Source organism: Anabrus simplex, chromosome 14 (assembly GCF_040414725.1).
Source record: "Anabrus simplex isolate iqAnaSimp1 chromosome 14, ASM4041472v1, whole genome shotgun sequence".
In the NCBI taxonomy this organism is placed as follows: Eukaryota; Metazoa; Arthropoda; class Insecta; order Orthoptera; family Tettigoniidae; genus Anabrus; species Anabrus simplex.
In genome coordinates this window covers 42,420,405-42,448,106 of record NC_090278.1, presented here as the reverse complement: position 1 = coordinate 42,448,106, position 27,702 = coordinate 42,420,405, and the positions used below count along the sequence as shown (strand labels likewise).

Here is a 27,702-nt window from a genome sequence, read left to right as displayed (position 1 = left end):
GTTAAGCTCCAGGACTTACAGAGTCATCTTCTCCAAATCCTCGTGTTAACTGCATTTTACTTTAATCCGCAGGCATCCTATAGACTACGTGATTGTGTTGATTGAATCACGTTCTTTATTATTGTATTGAATCACGTTCTTTATTATTGTACAGAATGTTGATGCGACGCCTAATGAATTGGCGAGTTCTTGTTTCTGTTGGTTAAGAAAGTGTATTTTCATTATGGCTGTTTATTTCTAATTAACCCCTTAAGTGGGTATGACGTCTTTAGACGTTTTCGCGCTGGGCTTCAACAGTGGGTATGACGGCATTAGTCGATCATAAAATTTATCGCGTATGTATCTTGACGGTGAAGGCATATGGCATGTCCATGGAATCTGTCGCATTAGTTGATATGTTTTCCACGGGATCACGCTGTGTATTGTTTTTTAGAGTGTCACAGCTTCGTGAAATGCATTTGTTTTGGCACCTTGCACGAAGTTCCCGCGCAGCCATTTATGTCGCGAAGCATGGCTTCCAAACGTAAAGTAGTTCGGCTACCTCTCCAAAGGTGTATTGTGTGTTGGTCCCAAGGGAAGAGGAAGGAAACATCATACTGGTGTCCTGACTGTGAAAAGGCTTTGTGTGTAACATCTTATTTCCACCTTGTTTCACACAGATAACAATCTACAAAACCTATAATCATCCTGATTCAGCACAATGTAAATAATGTTAGTAACACATTTGGATTCATAACAATGTAAATAATGTACATAATGTTAGTATCACATTATTGAAGAATAATAATTACTATCGTATTAGATTAAACTAATTGTGTACACATTTATGAAGGAAATATTTAAATATCACAAAGTGGGGAAAAAGTACCCACAGCAGGTTACGCATGTAGAGAATTCAGTACCCAGTTAAGGGGTTAATTTGATGAAGAAAGTGTTTTTCTTTCAGCTTTTTTTAATGACAATACACCAAGAAAAACATGAAATTGACAAGCAAAAGTTTCCAGAACGAAGGATGCAAGTGTGAAAGAGAAGGGGGTAACAAAACGGCGGTCACAGTTTTGTTAAGTTAAAGGGTGTAGGCTTAAAGAACACCGTAATGGAACCAGTAATTCGTAAAACCACCAAGTAAAGGCTGGTATACCTACAAGAATACCAAGCAAGTTGTCCCTGCAGTACACGTTGCGTTGCTGTCAGCTCGCATTCAGCATAGGATGGGCTCCAATCTCACTGTCGGCAGCCCTGAAAATTGTTTTCCATGATTTCCCATTTTCTCGCAAGGCAAATCCTAAGCCTTTCCTATCCTTGTCACCAAAATCTTTCTGTGTGTTAGTGCATTGTTAGACTGGCAAAAATAATAATAATCATCTTGCTAATTAATTACCCTAGCAAGATCAAGTAACGAAAAAGTAACTTTTCTTCCAGGCATTTCTGAAACGTATATGTTCAAGACTTTATAAATGATATATACAGGGACGTGAGAGGAGACACGTCTGATGCAGGATTAAGTGGATGTGTGTTATTAGACTCTATCTTATTAAGAAGATTACAGCATGTGCTGGGTAGACAAATTACAACACTGATTCTTCCATACAAAATGTCTGTTCAGATCTGTTCGTGAAGTATAGACTTCTCACCTTGGAGGCCGAGTTTCGAATCCTAACCTGTCAACGTGGGAGTTTTTATTGAAATGTCTCATTCCTGTGGTTTATATTCCACATCCCGAGACTGTGATCATTAGGGCCCGGATTTCCATGCACTATCAAATCTCAAAATATGCACGCATTCATGCACTATCAAATGACGGAACATGCAAAAAAAAAACTGGAAAATATGCACTATCAAAATTCACTTCAACATGGTTATATTTTCACTTCCTTTTGAATCATTGTATAACAACTAATTTCTCCACATTTTCTTCATTTAAGTTCATTCGTTTATCCGACAGAACATTCCTGAACATAGGAAATGATCTTTCTACATCACAAGAAATGACAGGTTCATACTTTAGGACGAAGTATATCTGAAGTTATCTCTTTTCAAAAATTAACTAAGAAATTCCTTTCCTCAGTCCATTTAGACACGAGGTCTCTTCGTAGAATTTTAACAAATGGCATGACATAAACACTTCTCAGCACAGTTCAACACTAAATTACAATTTGAAGCGTGTAAGCATGCTGCTTTCCAATTTTCTCAATTATTTTGGCCTCAAATGTGTGACCGGTGAGAGTTTGGGGTAGGAAATTCCAGGAAAACAAAACAGGATTCAGTACAAAACTAAGGTTTGTAAGCTGCTGTTGAAGTAATGTGATTCAAGTTTTGATTTCTTTGTCTAACATAGACAGGAAAGATAAAAAAGAAAGAGAAAAAGAATTTAGTAATGCAAAATGTAGGGTTCAGCTTTTGCTGGGACACCTTATTTCTAAAGATTGGAGCAGTCGACGTAAAGTCTTCCCGCTTATGTCAATGTTTACTCAAGCAAAAATATAAGAAAGTGTTTAGCTAACTTGATTATAGGACCTCTATGCATCTCTAACTTTGGTTGTCAAGTAGGTAGTATACCAGGAATACATTTTCTTTTTCTCTCAATAGACCAACAATGTTGATTTACGGTCCTAAATTCTGCAAACCAATGCTCAAAAAAGGCACTATCATGCATGTTAATATATGCGTCAAAGTCAGAAGAAAAGTCATATAATCCAATATAAATGTCAAATTATTCGCTATTAAATCCAAAATTTTCAAAGTATGCATTAATTTCTCCCAAAAAAAGTCTAAAACATGCAAACATGCACGGAAAAAGTATGGTTGTTTGGAACTGATTATTCATACAACGAATAATTACAAAGTTTGAAAAATGTAACCAGCTTATTTAGGAACCTGCATTTGCATGGAAATCCGGGCTCTAGTGATCACAATACAGTAAAACCTCGATTATACGTTCCCGGCAACTACGCTTTACCGTATTATCCGTTCAAATTACGTGGTCCCGCGAGCATCCTAATTAAATCACGTTGTAAAAATCCCTCATTATCCGTTCCTTGAAAAAACGATTTCCCGTATCAACTCTCCAGAAATTTCAGTCCTATCAACGCTAATTCCTCGATCACGCGTTTTTTTTTTTTTTTTTTTTTTTTTTTTTGCAAGAAATTGTATCTCACGAAAGGACGGCTACGGCATACTTGCGGACCTTGGTGTTAACGTCCCGTTATTGTAGTCATTTGAGGAAGCGGAAAAGCGATCGGCGGTGAACTTGCGTAAGGGACCATCTTAGCATCGCTTTCGGGTGGTATTGTTTAGAGAATCGAAATCATAAAGCAGAGTGTGTCCACAACAGTTAGAAGCAGACAGAGCGAATTTCGACAGCTCTACTTGAAGACGGATTATTGAGTTTCAACAAATGTTCGTGCTTGCAAAACGTCTACATTATGTCCAGGGTTTGATGTTTACTTTTTTTTCTTTTTCCGAGTGTATCGCTGAACAAGTTTTCGGCACTTCCCTCAGGGCACTGTATAGTCGCTTAGCTTTCAGGCAGAAATCTAAACTGCTCCTTCTTAAGTAACACAAATTTAGTACTCATTTTAATATTATCGTATACGATTATGTTATCGAGACCAGAACAGATATTGCACCTTTTATACATAAAGCCATGGGAGGTTTTGGGATTGCCTATTACAGTTTTGGTCCTAATGTAAATGGGAATTTCACATTGTGTTAAAATGTTAAAACCGCAGTCGATTTTATTTGCACACTTTACATGTAAGAACTTGCATCATTTCACACTTGTACCAACTTGGACAGCGAGCGTGCTTTCCGACTGACTCAAGATCACGAATAACTGTAAATTCGGAAGTTTTGATGATATTTTTTCTCTTTCCAATTTGATCGTGATTAATAGCGGACATAATTGAATATAATGCATTCAAAAACTTGAGAATTGATACTTACATTCGAAACAATATTCTAGAGTTCAACATAACCTTTAAAAGTCGATGTAGGCCTAATTTGCACACTAAAAGATTTCCATCAACTGACTACGAACAGTATACCGGTGACCAAATTACAATGAAAGATTTAAAGAAAAAGGGATTTCGCCATCATGTTGGGTGCTTTTGTATCGAATGTGCTTTATTTTATTAGATTAGAGAATTAAGAAATACTTGTGGTCTATTGTTGTTTGGCTTGATGTTATTAGGTTTTTCGAACAGATTGACCGATCAAAGTTGCTGAACTGAAAGAAGTTTTCAGAGGAAACTGACGAAGTTTGCTCAGGAAAACTGAATGCAAAGTTTCGAGATTTTTAAGTCTCGTACTGGCCTCGCGGTCGAACTTGCCTGCCTCTCGCCTGAAGGACCCATGTTCGATTCCCGGCCAGGTCAGGCATTTTTACCTGGATATGAGGGCTGGTTCCAGGTTCACTCATTCTACAATTACCTTTAATTGAGGCGCTATTTAATGGTAAGATGGCGACCCCTGTCTAGAGAACCAGGAATAACGCCCGAGAGGATTCGTCACACTGACCATGCGTTACCTCGTAATCTGCAGACCTTCGGACCGAGCAGCGATCGCTTGGTAGGCGGAGGGCCCATTGGAGCTGTAGTTTGGTTTGGTTTAGGGGTGTTTGTAAGATTTTAGGTATACATATTTCCTTTTTGTGATATTTAGCGAAATTGTTCATGGTTCATTCATTCCCGGATTTTCAGTTTTCCCGTGTAGTGCGTTTTTTTTTTTTCGGTGGTCCCTCCAAAAACGGAGAATCGAGGTTCCACTGTATTGACATTCATCTAAAACTACATGCATGCTTACTTTACTAGCTTCCTTTCAAAGTAAATGTGCCAAGCTGATTTTGGCCACGTGTCCTGGCCTGTTCAATTGATTCTACCTCCTTGCTTTTCATTAACTTTATCAGTATTAACAAGAATGGATTGCTGCCTTTTGTGATGCTCTGGACAAACTGAAACTCTTGATGTTCATTTATCAGTGCAACTTCTGTCACCCATTTGTACTTTTTTTAAGAGAACCCTGCCACTATTAAATAACATAATTAACCCTTCTGAATTGGCTGCAGCAGCTTGATCACCTCTGAATGGAACTAGATAACAAAGTGACCACTGTTATGAAATGTTTTGATTGATAACATGGGTAAAAATATCGAATGAGATAGAACCGACAGTGGAATGCTAAAGTACATTTTAAAAATTGTTTATTATTAAATTAGGTCTTCATGTTTAATTAATATTTTGTTAATTATACTGTGTTTTGAATGATGAATTTTAATTTGTGTTTAAAAAGTTCAGCTTCATGCCATGTTTTTTAAATAATTTTGCTTTAGGAATAACCATTCAGTTCTGTATCTCTTGAATAGTCGCATAGTTCAAACATTAAGCAGAAAGTGGCCGTAATTGTGGTTCTTTAGTGCATGGTCTCTTGTAACTGATGGGTAATAGTCCTATTGTGTTACCTTCCTTATATGAAATTGTGTATTGACGGCTTTGAGAATTTCACTCCATGTGTGGTATTTCTTCAATTTCTTTTCACCTACATCATTCACCAGAGACAACAGAGGAACAGTGATGAAAATTGTGTGAACCATTAGCTTATTCACTGCTGGATTCTCAACTGAGGCCATGCACCCCCATGGATGGATGTTTTGGCTTACCCTTAGCTGCCTTGTTTATTTTTAAAATCCATTGCGAGGTAGCCAACAAACCCTGAAACCTTGAAAATCTCCTGTAAAAAAATAAACCTTGAATTTACATTGAAAACCACGAATTTTCTAATAAATTCATTTTTGTCTATAATTAAGCATGTAACTTTTGAGACAGAACTGACAGCGGAATACTAAAGTACTGTATTTTTAAAATTGTTTCATTTTTAATTAATATTTTGTTAATTACACCATATTTTGAATGATGAATTTTAATATGTGTTTAAAAAGTTCAGCTTCATGCTTTTTTTTTTTTTAACAATCTTTTAACCCCTCAGCGCCGACCTCTATAACGTGGTATAGACCCTCTTTTCCTCCGTAGCCGCCGACCTCTATGTGGTATAGACCTATACATGGTTCCGTATTTATGGCTATAGGGCGAAGAGTTTTTGAGTTATGGGTATACAATTTGTTTTGTTTCTGAGAAGTAATTTTGGGGTTTATCAGTGTTGTAGGGTAAGAATTGAAGATCGTTAAATTGTAGTTGTTTTTGCAAGGATAAATATTTGTCGAGTAAGTCTGAGCACTGATATCTCTCTCTCTCTCTCTCTCTCTCTCTCTCGCTTCATTCTTTCCCACAGAATAAAATGAAGAAATTATGATCTGAGAATTTGTCTTTACACGTGATGTTCTTTGACCTATTTGTGCATTGAGAGTGCAGTTTATTTATTATATTTGTCTTTATTTATCGCCTTGTAATATTTTCGTAACTCTCCATGAGCGGTCTATGAAGGCCTCAGTTAGTGCTGCTTTCTGTCATACGAGAACCCGTTGTGCATGGTAAAAATCTTGTTTGAAAGATGATGTCCCGACCTTTCATCTGAAATATGTATCGATTAGGTTTCATTCTGCTGCCTTCGGTATCGCTGCAGCTTCATCAGTCCGTATGACGCGCCATGCTCAATGGCTAGCTCCAGTTGACTGACAGAAATATTGTATAATTCAGATGAGAGTTTATTCGGAAGTAGTAGTGACAGTATGAGGAGCAGTGATAATGAAATAGATGATGTGGTAAAGGATGGGGAGGAACCAGTACTTGGAAATTTTGTGCGGGAGGCTATGGATAATTATACAGGTCAAAGGGAAGTTTTCAACAGTGAATTCGGATTCCTGAATTCTCTAATAATATTCAGACAAGTCAGATGGACAAACATTGAACAGTTATCTTATCGCGTTCAGCTGGTGAAAGGTTTGTTTACGAAATACACTCACTCGGGCGGAGAACGAAATATTCAAGGCCGGCGTGCATCAGATAATACAGTTCCAAGATTGCAGGGAAGACATTTTATCAGGCTATTAGCACCATGAAAAATCCAAACCTCAGAGACGTATCGTGTGTTCAAAACACGGCAGAAACAAGACGTCGGGGTACTGCTGCCAGGAGTGTGACGTAGGTCTCGAACTCTTATCACACGAAACTACAGTATATTATTAAGGTAATGTGAAACAATTATATAATTATCTGCATGTACATAGTTGTATCATAAGGAATTTCAAATTTCGTGAATATCGGGCTACTCTACTACTTGTAGTAACGCTTTAAGTGAATCAGTGTATGTATTTCAGTCGTGCGTAGTTGAAATCTCATCCGGCCGCGGGGTAGGAATCTCTTTATATGGCTGTGACGCTGAGGAGTTAAGCTGGTTGGTTTTTATCCTGTGTTTAAATGGGAGACAGAAATGGTGTTCGTCATGAGTGGAATTGAATCAAAACAAAACAAACAGGATTCTCTGCCAAGGGATTTTGACTAATGGAGTGGAATTGAATAGAATTTTCAACATTCATCAAGCATAATTGACAATCGGGATCTTTTATACCGCCACTTGGCAACAAATGTGTACCAGCTGGGAAGTTAGCTGCTTCTTACATACAGACATGATTTTTTCCTTGGCAGTTATTCGCCTTATGATTAGTGGACGCAGAAAAACTTACTTAGTTCAGAAATACAATTTCCGGTATAAGACCCAGAATGTTTAATTTCGTGGCATGATGCACAGCAGTGTGTTTATGTCAAGGTAATGGGAATACATGTATTTATTCCACCACTTGAATGTAAATAGAAAAAGTAGCTGAAAATGTATCTCTAAATCATGTTATTACGTTGGAGTCCACATATACCGGTGCGATAATTAACGTGACTTAGGATGTACCCTTTAAGCGTTTATATGAAATTTCAATTCACTCGTTATGAAGGACCGGTACTGCCAAAGTTTGGCATCATCGCACAATAAATATTCAAGCAAATTTTTTTTTTTTTTTTTTTTTTTTTTTACTCTGTGATAATGTAATAATATTTACCATGAGTAAATTTCAACATTATAATTCAACAATTAGCATGGAGATGCATGGAATATAACTAGGAAGAAAACTAGAAAATATCATGTTTTACAACCAGGGAAACCTTACATTTAAAAAAGCTAGATTGCCTGTGACATTCTTTGGAATTCTTTTCCACAAGAAATTCAAAATTCTCTAGTTCTGGGGATTCTGGAATCAGATTAATATTCAGTGTACGTGATTTGGCTCTGGAAAGTCTTGTAGCTTTGGCACAAACTCGCCGTTGGACAAACAAAAGAAGACTTTCTTGTGGACAGTCGAGGCTTCTTAAACAAAAGAAGCCTTTCTCGTGGACAGTCTAGACTTTCTTCTGATGACGCAGAGCACAGTTCTTTGTGAAACGTAAAGAATTTCACCTTATTTTCTTGACACGCCATAAGCCCAAAAGCCTATACAGTATCATGTCTATAAGTACGGGCCGTGAAAGCATCAATAGCAACATCTCCTTCATTACTTTCACCACTGTCAATAACCACATCACAAATAAAACTTGACATTAAACAAATGAATTTCCTTGGTACGATTATTATGGTTGCATATGGATGGCATGATGCACAGCAGTGTGTTTGTCTGGGTAACAGGAACACATGTATTTATTCCACCATCACTTGAATATAACCAGAGAAAGTAGCTGAAAATGTAGCCAACAGATCGTAGCTGTATACAAGCATGTTTCAAATCAATCTATTTTGTTTGATGGCAGCATTGAGAGTGCAATATTTAAATCGAGTCAAGTCGACCGAGCAGTAGTAGACCACCTGACGTTGCATCAACAAAGCGATAAAAGGAACTGCTTAAATAGATAGAAAAATTAGAAATTTATTTTCCTAGTCTTTATGTTAAATGCTTGAATATTTACATTTTATTAAATATTACATTGAAAATAAACATCATAGGTACCAATCTAAATATGCGAGGGATGTACTATATTGTTTTACACTTTATTTTTTAGACGTCTGGGTATGCTTCACATTTCACTTTTGAAGGTGGTGACGTGTAACTAATCTCTTGTTCCACCGTTTGGTAGCAGTACATGCACAGGGGCCAATGAATGTTCTCATCATAGCCATTTCATAACACTGTCAGCGTAAGAGCAGACAACATGGAAAGCAACCGTCAGGGACAGCGCTATACGACTTGGTTCTTATGGAAAGAAGGTGTAACCACTGCAAAAATTTATCCACGCTTGGTTGAAGTCTGTGGAGAAAATTCGCCGTTACGGAAAACGGTTTACAACTGGGTGGAAGGTTGGAAAACCGGGCGCACATCGATGGACAAGTGAACCCTTTCTGGAAGGAATGTGACAGTGTCAACACCAGCCAGCATTGCCCAGGTCGAACAGGCCATCCAAGGAATCAAATGCATCACATTTACGGAAATGGAGGCAGCCACGGGAATTAGCGGAAACACCCTGCAGCGGATCATGCACATCCACGTGTGTGCCTGGACTCTTGTCTGCAGACGAAAAGCAGAGGCGTGTGGACGTGTGCAGAGAACTTTTGCACTGCGATGATCAAGATCCAGCAGACTTCATGGCTAGGCTTGACTATGAGCCACAAACGAAACAACAATCGATGCAATGGAAGCCAAAGAAATGTCGAACAGTGCCATCAGTTGGCAAACGAATGGCGACAGTGTTCTGGGGTACAAATGACATCATCTTCATTAACTGGTTGGAATTTGGGGCCATGATTAACAGTGCAGCATATGTAGCAACCCTTAAGCGCTTATGTCGTGCCATTCAAACTAAGCAGCCAGGAAAATGGGCTAAAGGTGTGCTTCTGCAGCATGACAATGCCCTGCCCCACACTAGCCAAGAGACCACCGCTGCCATTGATCAAATGGGATTCACAGTGCTGCCACACCCACCATACTCTCCCGACTTGGCACCGAATGATTATCACCTATTCGGGAACATGAAGAAACCTCTGCGTGGTCACCGTTTTGCGGATTTTGCAGAACTGGACACAGCTGTTGAGGCTTGGTACGCAGCACTCCGAAAGAATGGTTTCAGGAAGGTCTGGAGAGACTGACACATCGATGGCAAAAGTACATACATTTACAAGGAGATTGATCCTGACAACTTAACACCTGCTAAGCCACTAGTAACACCAGTACATATCCAACCAGAATATTTTCTCATGTTGAGAAGGTGGACGTAACTGATGTGTAATGGGTGGAGAAAAATAAAGTGTAAAACAACATAGTACTCTCTTCGTATGCATTCTTGGAAGTTTGGACCCTGCTTTGTAACTTAGAAAGTTTAGGTACGATTTTATTCTAATTTTCTCATCCTGATGAAACCAATTTTTGAACCTACGTGGTACTGTTACAGTTGAAAAGTCTCGGGCATTTGATCTAAACGGGTCAAGTTTCATTTTCTTTTGAAAATGCCTTCAGCCGTGTTCATAGTTAAAGATTAAAATTGGTCCATTTTGTCCTAATTATAAAATTTTCCCTTTCCACTTGCAGCAAGTGACCTGCTGAATGCTGTTTTCCTTATTAATTGTATTTAGTTGTAATTCTCCATTCTTCAGAAGGTTATTAAGATAAATTTTAAGGTGCAAAAGATCAAGTGCATTCATGTTTAATGTACCTTTACGAACAAGATATGTCACATGCTCAAAGACTCCTGGTGTTTTAAGCCTTTTCCACATTTAGGACAAGATGTTCTTAACAATGTTTTGTTAATTGTGTGCATGTATGAAACCTGTACTTTGTGTGTATTTTAATCTTGAACTGTGAACATGGCTGAAGATGTTTTCAAAAGAAATTAAACATGTACCATATTTAAATAGATAAGTGTTCTTTTAATGTGAGAATAATCAAAGATAATTCAAGTGGTGGAAGGGTGGAATTTTTTTAACTAGGTAGTTAAGGGGTTTGTGTTTTTTTGCCTGATCTTTTTAACTTCTTAGCTGTTGGCACTCAAGTGTAAGAGCCTAATTGGTGCTACCCTGGTCTCTCAACAAGTGTATTAATTGATATCTCTCAGATAGTCCAGCCCAAGGAAATCCTCACGGCTCAACTCTTGAATATTGGAACGTCATATCTGGAGCACTGATGGGGTAAGGACTGAAACACATGGATTTTGCCTCAAAGTGAACAGATCCTGCCATCCCATTTCAGAAAATGACGTGAAGTTATGGATCTTGGCTGGCTTTAAAGGCTAGCATATTTTTTAGTTATCACGGCCTGTGGCTTAGGACAACCTGCAGATTTTGAAACCAAATGCCTTGCTCATCATTATATTAGTGTATGCTAGGTAAATCATGGATTTATCTCTGATGTATTCTGGCTGTGCTCCTGTTCTCCTTTAGGTAATGACTACTTTCGGGAAAACAATCCTCAAGTCAGGTCTAAGGTCAATGTTATTTTAGCATTGGAAAGGAACAACCCTGACTATAAATGTTTTGATTCATTGATGCAATTGCTCATTTTTTGAAATTGTGTTGGTCTGTGAATATCAGCATTTCTCATATTTATTTGCATTATGTTCTTAATTTAATACCACACTAATTAACCATAGATTACAATAATTCATCTGGAAAGTAGACTATATTACATAAGTCATAATCCATACCATCCAATCATTAGTTACGATTTTATCAGCTCCAGCCAGGTTGGAATGTTCCTGGCACTTTTTCATCTTCCTCTACCAACCACCATTGTTGCTCCTTAACTGTGTTCAATTGCGATTTCCTCTTATAATACTGTTCCTTGATCAAATGTAGCAACCTTTGTGTATGCCTACTGGTTGTTCTCATTCATCCATCATCTGTTTCAGTAACTTTCCCTCTTCCATCCTCTTAACACGCCAGATCATCTTTTCCTACCGCTTTTCCCACACCTATGGTGTCGCGGGTGTGAACTCCGTCGCGCATGTGGATATGGCTTTGCTTTACGGCCGGATGCCCTTCCTGACACCAACCTTATATGGAGGGATGTAATCACTATTGCGTGTTTCTGTGGTGGTTGGTAGTGTAGTGTGTTGTGTGAATATGAAGAGGACGGTATTGGGACGGACACAAATACCCTGTCCCCGAGCAAGAAGCGATTAAAATCTCCGACCCGGCTGGGAATCAAACTATTCAGCCAACGAGTTGGACTCTTAACATGTCAAGACCATCTTAGTTTATTTATCTCTATTCTGTCTGAAAGTTTTTATACTCCAATTCCTGTTTGCCCTGTCCTATTTTGTCTTTCCTATCATCCTTAAAATGTCATCTCACTGGCCTGGATTTTACTTTTCCATCTTTTCATTCACTGGTGTCCAGGTCTCTGCCAGATATATAGGTATGCAGTTGCTAACAGATATGGATATTTGTGATGAGTTATGTGCAGACAGGTTATCAGATGTCTGTAGAGACGGTGAATTAGATCTACTTAATTACGCAAGTGATTCTGACAGTGCTTTTGGTCCTTTTCTGTCAAATCGTGGACAACAATCTCACGTGTTGAATACAGCAGTGACTCAGATGAACACAAGTCGAGTATAGATAGTACTTTTAGTATGTAGTAGGTATAGATACAGTCAGCGGCTTCTCAAAAGATAGTCCAGTTCGTAATTTTAAAATTTTTAGGTTGATGTCTAGAATATTCTTCGTGTTTATTGATTTTGAGTGCAGCAGTATAAATTTGTTCTTGCAGGTTTGAACTATCCAAACAACAGGGGGTAGCGGCCTCCGTTCAGACCCAGTCACTGATGTGTTCATAAAAATAAGTTAAAATATCACTAATGCTCTTAAACTAAAAACGATAAAATGTATTCATTCTCTAAACTAGACTACATAACTTACGTTTCGGAATAGTAAACCAAAAACGGTTATACCTGGGACATCGAAAATTGACCAAATTGTTCTTAAATACCAGTGTTGCTCTATTTAGGCAATATTTTTAGTTTCCTTAAATAGAACTAAAATGATAGAAAATATACATATCAGAAGAAATTGCTCTAAACACACATCTACATTGTTGTTTTCTTTGTTCGTTATTATGTGCTTCCCATTTTAGTATGCATGTACTAAACATTTGAATTCTCTTTTTGCGGCCAGGGTCCAGTATTTGGGATATAGTACGTGTGAACCCCGCTATCGGCAGCCCTGAGTATGGTTTTCCGCGATTTCCCATTTTCAAATCAGGCTGTACCTTAACTCTTTCCCGCGGGTTACGTAGTAAAGCGTACTGGAGTCACACATTGTCTCCCGCGGGTTGCGTAGTAAAGCGTACTCAACTTTTAGACAGACTTCCTACGCCATCTGTCTGCTAAACACACAACTTTTTGGAACCAGTGAATTCTCTACGCTTCCTAGATACAACTGGCATGCACGGAATCCTAAAATAAAGTGTTCTTTTATACGTTTTCTTAGATAGAACAGACAGCTGACTGAATGTAAACATATTGCGGCAACATGGATGCTCATAACCAGTTGAGTGCGGAGGATATTTGTTACAAATTAGATCAATATGTTGACAAATGCAATGGTAGTGAGTTTGAAGTTGTAGGTATGATAATAAAAATGGTATGGAAAGCAGTTGGGACAGGATATGAATCTGCAGGAAATCAAAATACGGCACAGGGTAGGAAATGTTCCTCCAGGTACCGTCTCCTTTTAAAATATTAGTCCTACGTGTACACAACATAATTATCAGTTTTAATTCTCCAGTTAATTCTGTTTCGGACTATGAGCCTCTACTTAATTACATAATATTCCAACTAATGTCCATTTTTCTTCCAATTCCATTCAGTAAAAAATTGTTTATAATATGTATGTCCGAGAGGAAATATGATTTGCTATCTCTATATCTTTATTTGACTGATCACGAAAATGAAATAAATTGTGAGATTCAGGGTGAATTTCTGCGTCCTCTGCATTACTACGAAAATAAGGGCCCCATCAGGTCCAGCAATTCAGACTTACTTCAGGAACAAGCAATTTAACATTATGCACCATATTGGATGCTTCTTGATGTATCCTTCTGAACAGGGGGAGGGTGGTCCTGTGTGTAATTAGGTGATATCATTGTATCAGTTTAGAATAAATATAGTGTATTTTCCATTGTTACAAAATTTGAAAGCGATATATTCAGTGGTTTTTACAGAATAATAACTTATTTAGTGAAGGTACTCCACAACTATATCTGACAAGCAAATTATTACTCTAGGTTTCGCCAGACAGTGAGTCAAAGATAGTCTATGGGAAAGGGTTAATTAAGGCCACGGCCGCTTTCTTCCCACTCCTAGTCCTTTCCTGTTCCATCGTCGCCATAAGACCTAATTGTGTCAGTGCAACTTTTAAAAAAAACTTGTAAAAGAACTTGCATTCTCTATTTTGACTAAATTCCATACTGCTAATTATGTTTAACAATGTTTTCTCTCTCTCTTAAAAGAAAGAGCATGTACTTCCAGTTATTATATTATTTTTATGTCCATTACACATTATTCAGATTGAACGAGAAAGGACTCAGCTTATTATCCAGACATTCAAGGAATTGAACACGCAATACAACAACTACCACAGACGAGCCTCAAGTTCTCAACCTCCTTTGGCTGTCAACCGTGTGAAAGTGACATTCAAAGATGAACCAGGAGAAGGATCAGGAGTTGCTCGCAGTTTCTACACAGCTATTGCTGAGGTTAGTTGGATGTTTATATAACTGTATTAGTCTTACTTTTAAAGCGGTGTTACTGAAGTCTTGAAGCTTTTCAGAGCAGTATGTAAGAATCTTCTTTTTAATTATGAAAATGGTTCTCAGTCTGAGTGCCCTGTTTAAGTTACCAAAATATTAACAACAATATTGTGTTTGCTGTTGATGTGGGATGTTCAGTGCAATGTTCTGTGTTCAGAAGTTCAGGAGTAAAGAGGCCACCTTTGGATTTGGATTTAAAAATATCTTACATTCCACATTTCAACCCCTCTATTTCAGATCCTGGTGTTTCAATGTGGGATGTTAATTCATGGGTTAATCTTTTTTTTTTTTTTTTTTTTTTTTTTTTTTTTTTTTTTTTTTTTTTTTTTTAAAGCTTTGTTTTAATTGTGTACTTGATAAGTGTTGATATATCTTCATTTCTACTTATTGCACCGATTAGGTATTCGTATTGCCGTATTTATGCGAATAATCCCCGCCACCGAATAATGCCTGCACCATAATTTTAGGAAGGATCATTTTTTTTAAATGATATGAACTAAAATTCTTTCCATCAAAGGAGTAGCATAGGTATAAACAAACATTTTATATCAATCCACGATTTATTAAGGCTTAAATAAAAGATATAAACAGTACATAAATTATGGTAGGAGATACAGATAATAAATAGTACATAAGTTAGCGAAGTACAGAATTCACATTTAAAAAAAAAAAGAAAAAAGAGAGAGAGAGAGAGAGAGAGAAAAGCAAACATAATATTATACTACGATTGTAGCAGCAGCATCCAACATCCTGCAATAGAAAAACCGCATTGTAGGCTAATTGTGCATCTTAAAATTACGTGGAAATACTCACTATAAATGAAATAAAGATATTGTACATTAATGCTCCCTTACCTGTAATCTTCTTAACATTCGTCATCACTGGCAGAATCGCAGTTGTCCTCATCGTCACAATCATCTTTCTCCCACAGTACATAGTCGTCGGTTCCGTCCAGCGAATTAGAGATCCCGCATTTCTCGAAACTCTTCTCCACCAGTTGCAGAGGAATGGAATCCCAAGCACATTTTATCCATTCGCAAATCTGTCTCTTTTCTGGGTGCTTGATTTTACCAGTAGGCATAAATTTGTGCACTTCGTCTGCCATCCAACGTGTGTACAGTTGTTTCACTGCCGCCTTAAAAGGCCGGTTAATGCTTACGTCAAGTGGTTGGAGAAAGGATGTTAGACCTCCTGGAATTATTAACAAGTCCGTTCTATTCCTTGTCAAAACATCGTGAACTTCTCGAGTAGTTTGCCCGCGAAAACAATCTAAAACGAGCATACTTCTGAGATTTAGTAATGCTCCAGGGCGCCGTTGCCAAACCTGCTTCACCCAGTCTATTAGGCTATTATCCATCCACCCTTTGTGTTGCGCTTTTATGATAACGCCTTTTACGTTTATTTTTGGAATTGTTTTTCATTTAAATATGATGTATGGGGACAGTTTTCTTCCATCTGCGGTTACACAAAGCATAACTGTACATCTTTGCTTCTCATTTCCGCCAGTTCTTACAATGACGTTGGACGCTCCTTTTTTGTTTACAGTACAATCAAGCGGTATTTCGAAGAAAATTGGTCTCTGGTCCGCGTTGCCTATTTGTGAAAGTATATACGAGTTTTTCTTGCATAAATTGATCACATATTTGTGAAATTCAGAATTTAATCTTCATAATCTGTTAGAAGACTGCGCGATGGTAGTTTTTCTTCAAAAACTATAGCCGTGACGAACATAAAATCTTGAAAGCCAGAACACCTTGTTCTTTTGCAATCGTTTGGGTTTTAAGTTGACACATTTCACTGTAACGGCACATCCAATTTGTCTCTTTTCATCAATATACGCACATAATCTTGCTTCAATCTCAGGAAACTTTGCTTTCTGTCCATAAAATACCCGACGATTACTACTAGTTTGCTAAAGCTGTAATTTATTTTTTTCAGCAGTTATAAATACAGCTCTCGTCCACATCGTATTTTCTTCTTGCTGCACGATTTCCAATTTCTTCTGCGTCTTTTATAATCTGCAACGTTTCTTTGGCCGTGAAAGATCTATAGCGTCTACTTTAAGTTGCCATCTCGAACACGTGATTGACTTCAACTGACGCACACAGAAGAATGACACTACGGCCCATGCAAGATAGGTGCATTCCACCATTTCCGGGTGCTTTGACATTCTAGATGGGGCAGCCTGGAGGGCAGCAGCCACCCTGTCATCTGAAGTAGAGCTGCAAAAAACGAAAGAGGCGATTACACCGGAAAGACTTCAATTTCCTAGTTTCCTATTTTCAGCAAAATAAGAAATAAAGCCATGTTGCATCATTATGCAGACTTCTTATTTTCATTAACATTAAAATATAAAGTCTCGTTTACTAATGTATATGTAGGGTTGTCAGTACTATACTGATAAACAAAATCGTATTTAATAGCAATGATATTTCCCGGTAAATTCAAGTTTGACGCAAATAAAACCTGCACCCCAATTTCTTACTTTTTTTTCATGTGTGGGGATTATTCGCGTAAATACGGTATACCATAGAAACACCAGCTTCATCACTCACATCCTTTTATTACGACCTGTTGACCACAACTATCACACACACACACACACCAAACAGTTCAAAGAACAAAGCAAATCAGGATAAACCACTAGACTCAGTTTACCTGAGTTACCAACACATAACCTCAACGTTGTTTTCTTATAACTAATACAAGATATAATACATGACATTTTATTTTTATGAGAAAATCACAACATTCCAACAATGTGGTGAAATCAATTGATTTCTCTCAGAAGTAATTTGTAAGAAATGTGCAAATAAATAATTTTTATGATTTTGTACTAGTATGGATTTATTATTCTTCTTCTTTCTTTCTTCGTTATGCCCATTCATAGAGCGCGTTTGAACTTGTTAGTTGGTTTGATGGTTTGTGCCTTCTTATCCTCCCAAAATCTCTTCATGAATGCACTGTGTTGCATCTTGCGTTCTGTCGACCACTTCCTAACAGTTGTCTTTTTTGGTTTCTCCCTAAATTTTGTTCTAAAAGCTCCACGATTTTCCATGATATCTGTGATATTTATGAATTTTTTTTTTTATTATTATTATTATTATTATTATTATTATTATTATTTTTCTTTCTTTTTTTCTTTCTTCGTTATGCCCATTCATAGAGCGCGTTTGAACTTGTTAGTTGGTTTGATGGTTTGTGCCTTCTTATCCTCCCAAAATCTCTTCATGAATGCACTGTGTTGCATCTTGCGTTCTGTCGACCACTTCCTAACAGTTGTCTTTTTTGGTTTCTCCCTAAATTTTGTTCTAAAAGCTCCACGATTTTCCATGATGACATCTGTGATATTTATGGATTTATTAGTATTATTATTATTATTATTTAAGAAATGGTAAGATATATTTAAAATTTTCTACCTCCTCACCACCCTCATTCTTCGAGGAATGGTAAGATATATTTTATAATTTTTTACCCCTTCCTCATCCTTATTTTCCTAGTAGTGGTAATATATAGGTTTTGTTGAAGTTTTTCATTCCCTCACCACGGTTGTCTGGAATGATAGAGGAGGGGGGCTGGCTCAGTTAGCAAACAGCTATTAAAATAATTAACACAGGAGGGTCAGATGGCGGGTAATAACCAGACTACCTACAAGGGTCAACATCTTACGGCAAATGAACCCCATATAGGAGGGAAAGAAATTCCACGGTAGAGGAAAAGCTACTGAAAACCCTCTTAACATGTAGCGTATCTTCTCCGTGTTAAGGTCGGCCTAATTCACTAATGATCATTAAACATCCGCTAAATCATTCAAAGCAATTTAAAATGCAATGATGGTAATAATAATTCCGTGAAAGGCCAATGACGTCACCAGAACATGACTGAATGGAAAGTTATGGTAAACAACGCGTATTGTGACTAGGGAGGGGAGAGAAAATACATGAGGAGTACAGTAGAACCTCGATTATACGTTCTCGGAAACGGCGTTTTCCCGCATTATCTGTTCCTCAAAGAAATGATTTCCCGGATCAACTGTCCAGAAATTTCAGTCCGATCAACGCTAAATCCTCGATCATGCGTTTTCAGAAGCTGTACCTCACAAAAGGATGACTGCGGCATACTTACGGATCTCGGTGTTAACGTCCCGTCATTTGCGGAAATTTGAGGTAGTACTATACTGGAAAAGTGATCAGCGGTGAACTTGCATAAGGGACCATCTTAGTATCGCATTTGGGTGGTATTGTTTAGAGAATCCTCAGAAATCATAAAGCAGAGTGTGTCCACAACAATTGGAAGGAATTTCGTCAAATGATCGTACTTAGACATTATATAGGCCCAGGTTCTTTTTTTTCCCCCGAGTGTATCACCGAACAGGTTTTTGGCGCTTCCCTCAGGACACTGTATAGTCGCTGGGCTTTCAGGCAGGAATCGAAACTGCTCCTTCTTAAGTAACACAAATTTAGTATTTTAATATTATTGTATACGATTATGTTATCGAGACCAGAACAGATATTGCACCTTACGTACATAAAGCAATGGGAGTTTTGGGATTGCCTATTACTATTTTGGTCCTAATATAAGACTGGGAATGTCACGTTTTTGTGTTAAGATGTTATAAAAACCACAGTCATTTTATTTGTGGATGTTACATTTAAAAACTTTATATCATTTTGCGCTCGTACTGACTTGTACAGAGAGTGCACGCTTTCCGGCTGAGCTCAAGGTCGCAAATAACCGTAATTTCGGAAGTGTTAAATGATATTTTTTCTCTTTCCAATTTGATTGTGATTCGTGACTGACAGAAATGAATATAATGCACTTGAGAATTGATACCTACAATCAAAACCGTATTCTCAAGTTCAACATAACCTTTAAAAGTCGATGTAGGCCTAATTTACGTGGAACAAGATATCCATAAACTGACTACGAACAGTATACCAGTGACCAAATTACAGTGGAAGATCAAAATAAAATTAAAAAGCGATTTTGCCATCATGCTGGGCGCTTTTGTATCTAATGTGCTTTATTTTATTAGAGGATTAAAAACTACTTGTGGTCGATTGTTGTTTGGCTTTGTGTTACGGGTATTAGATTTTTTGAAGAGTTTAGCTGATCATAGTAACTAAACTGAATGTTAAGTTTCGAGATTTTAAAGTCACGTACCGGTAATTAATGTTTGAAGCCGGCCCTGCAGTCTAACTTGCCTGCCTCTCGCCAAGAGGGCCCGGGTTCGATTCCCGGCCAGGTCAGGCATTTTTACGTAGATATGAGGGCTGGTTCCAGGTTCACTCATTCTACGATTACTTTTAATTGAGGAGCTATTTAATGGTGAGATGGCGACCCCGGTCTAGAGAGCCAGGAATAACGGCCGTGAGATATCGACACACTGACCATGCGTCACCTCGTAATCTGCAGGCCTTCTGACCGAGCAGCAGTCGCTTGGTAGGTGGAAGGCCCATTGAGGCTGTAGTTTGGTTTGGTTTTGGGGTGTTTGTGAGATTACAAGTATACATATTTCATTTTTGTGATGTTTAGCCAAATCGTTGATGGTTCATTCGTTCCCAGATTTTCCGTTTTCCCTAATTTTTTTTTCGTGGTCCCTCCAGGAACGGAGTATCGCGGTTCCACTGTACTTTGTTACTGTTAGTTATAACTTGTCAAAAGTTATTAGAAGAGTGACTCAGGTTTTAACATATAAACATAAATTTTTAAAAGTGTGTTTTGATCGAGTCTGCTGATGTTCTTTCAAGAGTGAAATTCATTCTATTTTAATTAAGTTGTTTCTTTGGGGGTTATTAAATGTCTTCTTTTTCAGGTTTTTTTCTAAATTTTATTTAATCATAAATTAGTTTTGGCAGTTATACATAAGATAGTTTGATAATTTTGAATGAAAAACCACCAATTTCTATATCTGTCACAATACTTTGAATAATAATTTATCCCTATGTCGATCTAAATAATTGAAATTGCATGTAAATCTCAGGTACTTACGAGTACTTCGAACTAGATGTTATATGGAATTAACCAGGTTTTGATGTATTTCTCTTTTCTTCCTGCCTTCCGAAGTGCCTGTTCCTAAATTTTTTGTGTCTGTTTGCCTGCCTCTTTTTACATTCTTTTAGTGTCCATGATTCTGTGCCTGCTTATTAGAACAATATATGGAAGAAGGGAACTGTCCACCATACAGCTTTTTTCTTCGGACTTCAGAATTCTCTAAGTTTGGTTGTTTTTTTTTTTTTTTTTCTCTCGCACAATGATGCATCTTGGAGATCTTAACTGTCGAGTTAGTGACTGATGTACACTTAATTATAACTCAATTTCAGATTTTTGGTAAAATTTATTTTCTTTACAGGCTGTGCTAGCCAACGAGAAGTTGCCCAATTTAGAATCTGTCCAGGTTGGCACGAAGTACGCCCAGTATAATGTACTCCAACGTCTGAGATCTCGAGAAAGAGACAATATCCGAAGACACACACAGGTAAGTTGATTATATTATTTGGTTTATATAAACTTAACATTCATAGGAAGGTTGGAATCCTACAATTGAGTGCTCTAATTTTCTGATGTAATGTACAGAAAAACCCTGCAGCAAATTTTTCAAAATTTAAAGGTTCATTTTCTACATAAGTAGCAGAATATATTAACTCTTTCCCTGCAGCTTTTCAACACAAGATCCCTTAACTACTTCATTAAATCAAGAAATGAAAAATGTATTAGAAAGTGTTTATTTGTCTTTTAAGACATTGCAACAAACATAAAACTGACAAAATTTATCCATTTATTGTCCTTGTGGTCGTCGGTTCAATGAAACCTTTTTTGTTCGAATGACAGACATGCATTAATAACACTTACTGTAAGTTTTTATAAAAATACACCTGCAGTACTGTTTTATAACAAAACCCCTTTCCAATATCTAGAGCTACTTTTGCCTTTTTTGTTTTTTTCCCAGTTCATTTATGATACTCTGAAAGTAGCGAGAAGTCAAATGTTTTATATGAACGTTGCCAGCATATCTTATTTGATTTCAATGCTAAGCTGATTGGCTGACATGGATACAGCACTGGCTTTCAGAGTTCATGGTGACCCTTCGATGCTGCTCAGTCCGGAACTCCTGTAGGACAAAATTCCAGCACTTCAGCATCTTTAAAAATCATAAAAGTAGTTTGTGGGATGTAAAAACCAATATTATTATTATTATTATTATAATATTATTTCCTTCTCACAGACAGCACCCCTGTCACTCTGGTATTCAACTCCCTCATGACCGCTTACTAGGCAGTACTGCAGACCATAGAGCAATGTTGGAGGGAGGTGAGACAAACAAAATTGTATGGGCCTAATACTTGCAGCTTTGACATCTACAAGATTCTTGGTATGTGCTCAGGGATGTACGATTGCGTATGCATTATCTGCCGCTTTGTTAACAAAGCTCATGTGTGCAATAGCGGGAAAACAACAAAAGTCAACTGCTGCAGCGAAAGAGTTAATTACGAGAGAAGTTTGAAGAGTGGAGGCTTGCTAGGTGTGCTGTTGATTGGAAACCACTACTAGTATGTTGAGTTTGCATGTTACATTATCATTTGTTCTGGTCTTTAAAACTCAAGACAGAAAACTTTGGCATGCTTGCCTTTGTAACAACTTTCTTTCTAATTTTCATAGGAAATCAGAAGAGTGTTTGTAACCAATCTGGTGCACTTCCAGGCCCAGAGGTCATCACCAAGGTGCCGTGAACCACGACGATCCCTCTCCTACGATGCCCGGCCATTCTCACCTCCCAGCAATACTGACGGCGGCAATACCAGCAACGGAGGTGCTAACGGTAGTGGCAATGGTGGAAGTGGCTGTTCTAATAGTGGTGCTGGAGGTGCAAATGCTGGATCATCTGGCAATAACGACCACCTTTCTCTTCATCAACAGCAGCTTGGAGAACGACTGTACCCTAAAGTGCAAGCTCTGCGGCCGTCTTTCGCGGGGAAGATCACTGGAATGCTGCTGGAACTCACCCCTGCCCAGCTGCTCATGCTTCTTGCATCAGAAGAAGCTCTTCGACAGAAGGTTGAGGAGGCGGTGGAGCTGATTCTTAGTCACAGTCAAGAGCAAATGGCATCAGAAGCCCTTCTTGGTAAGTATTTTTGGAACTGTTGTCTGTCTAGCTGACTTGATAACCTTCATCTTCTAAGAACTGAGACAAGAAGACAGACAGAACTTAATGCTTTAACAAAGAAAGCAAAAACAGTTCTATTGTATCCCATATTTCAGCTGCTTGGCAATGAATGTTTGGTTCTTTCTTACACTTCTCATAAGCTAGGCTTGCATCTCATGGTTGTACTAACTATTAAAAGTTTAAATCCACGATAAGAAATGAATTACCAGTTGCCTCTCATGATTACAGTATTGCTAGTAACTAGGATGGGAATTGCTCCATTCACAATTCCTTTATCCAATAGATTTATTTTCTTACTCGCTGTCGGAACTGAGGCACGATTTTTCTTTTCCCCGCATCAATGATGAACACAACAAAATCTCTATTTTGACATCATCATTTCCCTTTATCCAGCTGTAGCCGGGCAGGGGCAAATATGGTTCCTCTCCACTTTCTTCAGTAGGAGACGCCTGAACTGAGAGTCTGGTTGAGAGAATGGGGATAATATTTTTGCTAGTTATGGCCATAGAACTTATTTGGCACTAAGTATGAAATTACAGCAAATGTATTAGGAAAAAAGGAAGAAAGAACAATTATCTCTCAACTCAGCAGAAATATTTGTCTGGTTTACTATTCGCGGAAATCTCTTCAAAGCACGACGCATGTTCACGTATGGTGATGGGCTAGGGAGGAGTCTTTCTTGAATAATCTGGCACATATATTGTCCATTCTGTGGCTCTTGATTTTGTGTCATTTTCTATTTCTGTACACTTTTTCTTTTTTTAATCGTATGGCCTCAGCTACTGTGTGCAGGTATTTGAATTCGATGCCATCTGGCTGTCTGCTTCATCAATTTCGACGTTCCGTTTTACTCTAGACCTACTAGATGGCAGACGGAGTAAACCAGATCTCTCTTGGGCGTCTATGGCTGAGATTTAATGAATTTTGTCGGCTAAATACCATGTGTCACCAGAGGTCTTTTACATGCCGACATCATGCGACATGGAGTGTCGAATGAACTTTTTCCGGTCTCCAAAAATACAACTACCTGTGCCAGATTTGAATTCGCTACCTTGGGATCTGGAGGCCGACACTCTACCTCTGATCCACAGGCAGCTATTGTTTTTTGTTTTTTTTTGCCAGGGGCTTTATGTCTCGCCGACACAGATAGGTCTTATGGCGACGAGGCAGCTATTGTACTTGAAACGTTATCCTAGTAATGAGTGGGTGCACTTCACCCCACTTAAGCTACTGGCAGCACTCTCATCTATTATTATTATTATTATTATTATTATTATTATTATTATTATTATTATTATTATTATTATTATTATTAATCTTTTGGCCTAAACTTAGCAAATGACATACTAAAATATATTTGGCTTGCCGGCGCATTACTTGATGCAGAGAGATTTTTTTCAAATTTCATTTTCAGTGGTTAATGAAGATAGTCCCACTGTAACACGTGCTAAGTTAGCTTTCATAAAGTAAGGGATGATACTGTGGCATAATCATAATTAGGACATGATAAAATAACAATGTCCGATTATTTTAATAGAATAATAACGGAGTACTGTGGCTATGTATAGGTGAAACTGGTTAAGATGTTCTTCTCTAGCGTGTTTCCCTGGTTATTATGCAATTATTCCAAAGTCCTAGTCCATATCTTATTGAATACATGCTAAAGAAACTTGGTTACCGCATTTGTATGTTCACAACTTCCACCCTAAGGAATTTAAATTAGTGTTCCCAGCCACATTGTGCACACAATGCTGGAGTAACGACTGGCCTCGGTAAGGATTTGGTAGAGAACTTAATTTTGCGGCCCCGGACTGCATAGCATAGTAACATGTCAGCCTACAGCTACAGGGAGCATCCGTCGCAAGCAGGCCTTCGTGATGGTTTAGATCGTGGAAGAGTAGCTTGGATGACATGTTGGTGCTTAACTTTATGATCGTAAGTGAATTGTGTAATGTGTATGTAAATCGGGCCTACTGTACTTGCAGTGTTTTGCAGGACATTCAGTTAATGAGGAGAAGAAGAAAGCTAGACAGTTTACAAATGATGGAAAATTAAAGTTTATGGTAAAGTGGATGCAAATCCACACCTGAAAAATGTGCTACTTGCCCAGATGTTGGACATTGCTATGACGACTTTAATTGTAAGCAACTGAATGAAGATTGAAGAAGGTTGAGGACGCTTGTCTGGTAAGAGGAAGCAGCCAAATGAAATGTGTTCATAAAAGCTAATTTACAGATTAGTTAATGTTGTAGTGAAATGGTTTAAACAAGCTTTTAATATTCCTACTGAGCTGCAGCTTTTAAATCCCATGTTCACTGTTTCTTATTGACATCATTATCTTACAACAATACTGAAAGGAAATGATACTGATTCAATCTTATTCAGTGGTATTGAACCAGAGTCATTTCCTTTCGAGGTCATTATATGATATTCCTATTGAAGGAACAGTGATTCGGGCCAAAGTATCAAATGTAGCTGCCGAAATGAGATTATGAAACTTCAAGGCATCTAATGAATGGCTTGGAGGTTTTAAAAAAGGAATAAACTTTCATGCAAATCCGTACGTGGGGAGGCTGCCAGTGTCAGTATCGATACTGTTCAGACTTAGAGAGATCCGACACTGATGGACATTTTGAAGGACTGTAGCCCTGATGTTTTTAATGGAGATGAAGTGGGGCTATTTTTCTAGCTTGTGAAAAATGCTGTGAAGGTAAACTTGGTAAAGAGAGACTAACAATGCTCTTACGCTGCAATGAGAGTGGTATGGAGAAATTGACACTGCTCATAATAGGGAAGTGGAAGAATTTGTGCAGTGTTAAGAATGTACAGTAGAAGTCCGTTATAGTGAGAATTCATAACGGCGAAAAATTCATTGACGTTATATCAGATGTTTTGTAAAATTCGGGAAAACCCACACACACATTAAAATCAGTATGAAACAGCAATCAGTTTATTCAAAACTTGTGTTTTCGCGGATAATGTCCACACTACGGCTTACTTGTTTGTTGTTTTTCGAAATCTGACACTACATGAAAGTGTGTGTTTAATTTCATTCTGAAAAATATATATTACCGTATTTCTCCGAATCCAAGACGATCCCCCACTCTTTCCTTCAAAAAATTTTAATCAGGCTTGAAAAGTGCTTTTGTAAAATAATATGACTTTCTTATACAGTACGCATTTTAAGACTGTTTGTAGACGCCAAACATTGGCTTTAGTTATGCCGTATTTTTTGCGGCTGTACAATTATGTTTTATTTAAGTGGGTTTAATAACCATGAACTTAAAGTTGGCATCATAATATCAAAGGGAACTCGTTGAAAAAGTGTCGGCAATACACATTCCACGCGTCTCTACAATGCGACAATCCATCCGGAAAATATTCTTGCTTACTATAAAACTGTTACTTTCACTCAGCGTCAGATATAACTGGCTGTCACTACACGCACGTCTTGCTTGCCGGATTCGGCAAACTTCAGCGGCTAGCAAACTATAGGCCTTAATTGCGGACTTTGAAAGTCAACAAACTAGTTTACTGCCCCGCAGTATGGCAATTAAGCCCTTGCATTTTTGTGCACATACCTCACAATTTCATCTTCGACATCTTTAAAGCATCCTTCTTGCGGGCCACTGAATGCTTTTCTTCTTTTTTGCAGTACACATTTTTAAGCTACCGTATCTTTGTCTTTACGGTAACGCCGAATATTGGCTTTAGTTAGGCCTATGCTGTATTTTCTTGCAATTGCACAATTACTATACATTTCCGAGTGTTTGATAGCCATTAACTTAAAATTGGCATCATAACATCGACGAGAACCCATTGAAAATTTGCTGGCAATACCTGTTCCACGTATCTTTACAATACGGCGATCCATCACGAAAATATCTTGCTGTCTATAAAACTTAATTTTACTAAGCGTCAGGTACAGCAGACGCGTTACAACTCTGCTACTGAGTAGCCGTGACCTTTCTAAGAATTCGAAGGCTCGCATGTTTTGATGCCATTCTGCTGATTTGAGATACTTTTTGTAGAGGATTATAGAATGTCATTCTTTCTTCACTATTTCCCAAGATCCAGTGCCGTTACACATAGGCACCTTACAACCGGTTGCCGCGGCTAGCAATGTGTGATAAAGAGGCGCTCGTTTATTGATAACGAGTTTAGTGTGTGCGTGCGCGGGGGTGAAAAGAAACAGCGTAGTTACTGCGGTAGTTACCAGTGGTGCTCATTACTATCAGGCCGTGAATGCAAAACGACCCTTGATTTTTCAGATGAGATTCTGAGAAAAAAAGTCTTCTTGGATTCGGAGAAATACGGTATCACTCCAGATGCTTCTGTGGCAAACATTGCCGTTTTCTTCAAACGGCGTCACCTAACCTAACCAAACCATATATGTACCATGAAAACCTATTTGCAACGCATGTAGAGAATTTATAACCTCCTCACTAAAAATTGACATGGGAATAGCTTTCTGAAATTTAACTAGACGCGAGAAAATACCTCTGAAATCAGTGATATACTCTGCCATATCTTGAGGCGTATCACATTCTTACTTAATTTCATTATACGTATAACATTAAAATTAAGAGATCGTTTACTTAAGCCTTTATTTTTAACGAGTTAACAACTGCTATCGACCACGTTATTTACGCATTTATTATGAAAACGTGTTATCCTCTTTCATTTCGTGTGGTGGTTTTTTTTTTTTTTTCCTAGGGGCTTTACGTCGCACCGACACAGATAGGTCTTATGGCGACGATGGGATAGGAAAGGCCTAGGAGTTGGATGGAAGCGGCCATGGCCTTAA

At 38.0% G+C, this 27,702-nt stretch overlaps 1 protein-coding gene across 4 annotated transcripts in view; it reads left to right on the top strand.

Annotated features, from left to right (window-relative positions):
• hyd (E3 ubiquitin-protein ligase hyd) overlaps positions 1-27,702 on the top strand; it is a 544,651-nt gene that overhangs the window by 475,378 nt on the left and 41,571 nt on the right. For 2 of the 4 annotated variants that reach the window (XM_067158035.2, XM_067158036.2), the window contains exons 40-42: positions 14,489-14,677; positions 21,084-21,209; positions 22,433-22,853. In XM_067158035.2, the coding sequence (XP_067014136.2) occupies positions 14,489-14,677; positions 21,084-21,209; positions 22,433-22,853 (736 nt within the window). Of the gene's footprint in view, positions 1-14,488; positions 14,678-21,083; positions 21,210-22,390; positions 22,854-27,702 lie in introns of all 4 variants that reach the window. The other 2 variants (XM_067158034.2, XM_067158033.2) reach the window with 1 other exon arrangement.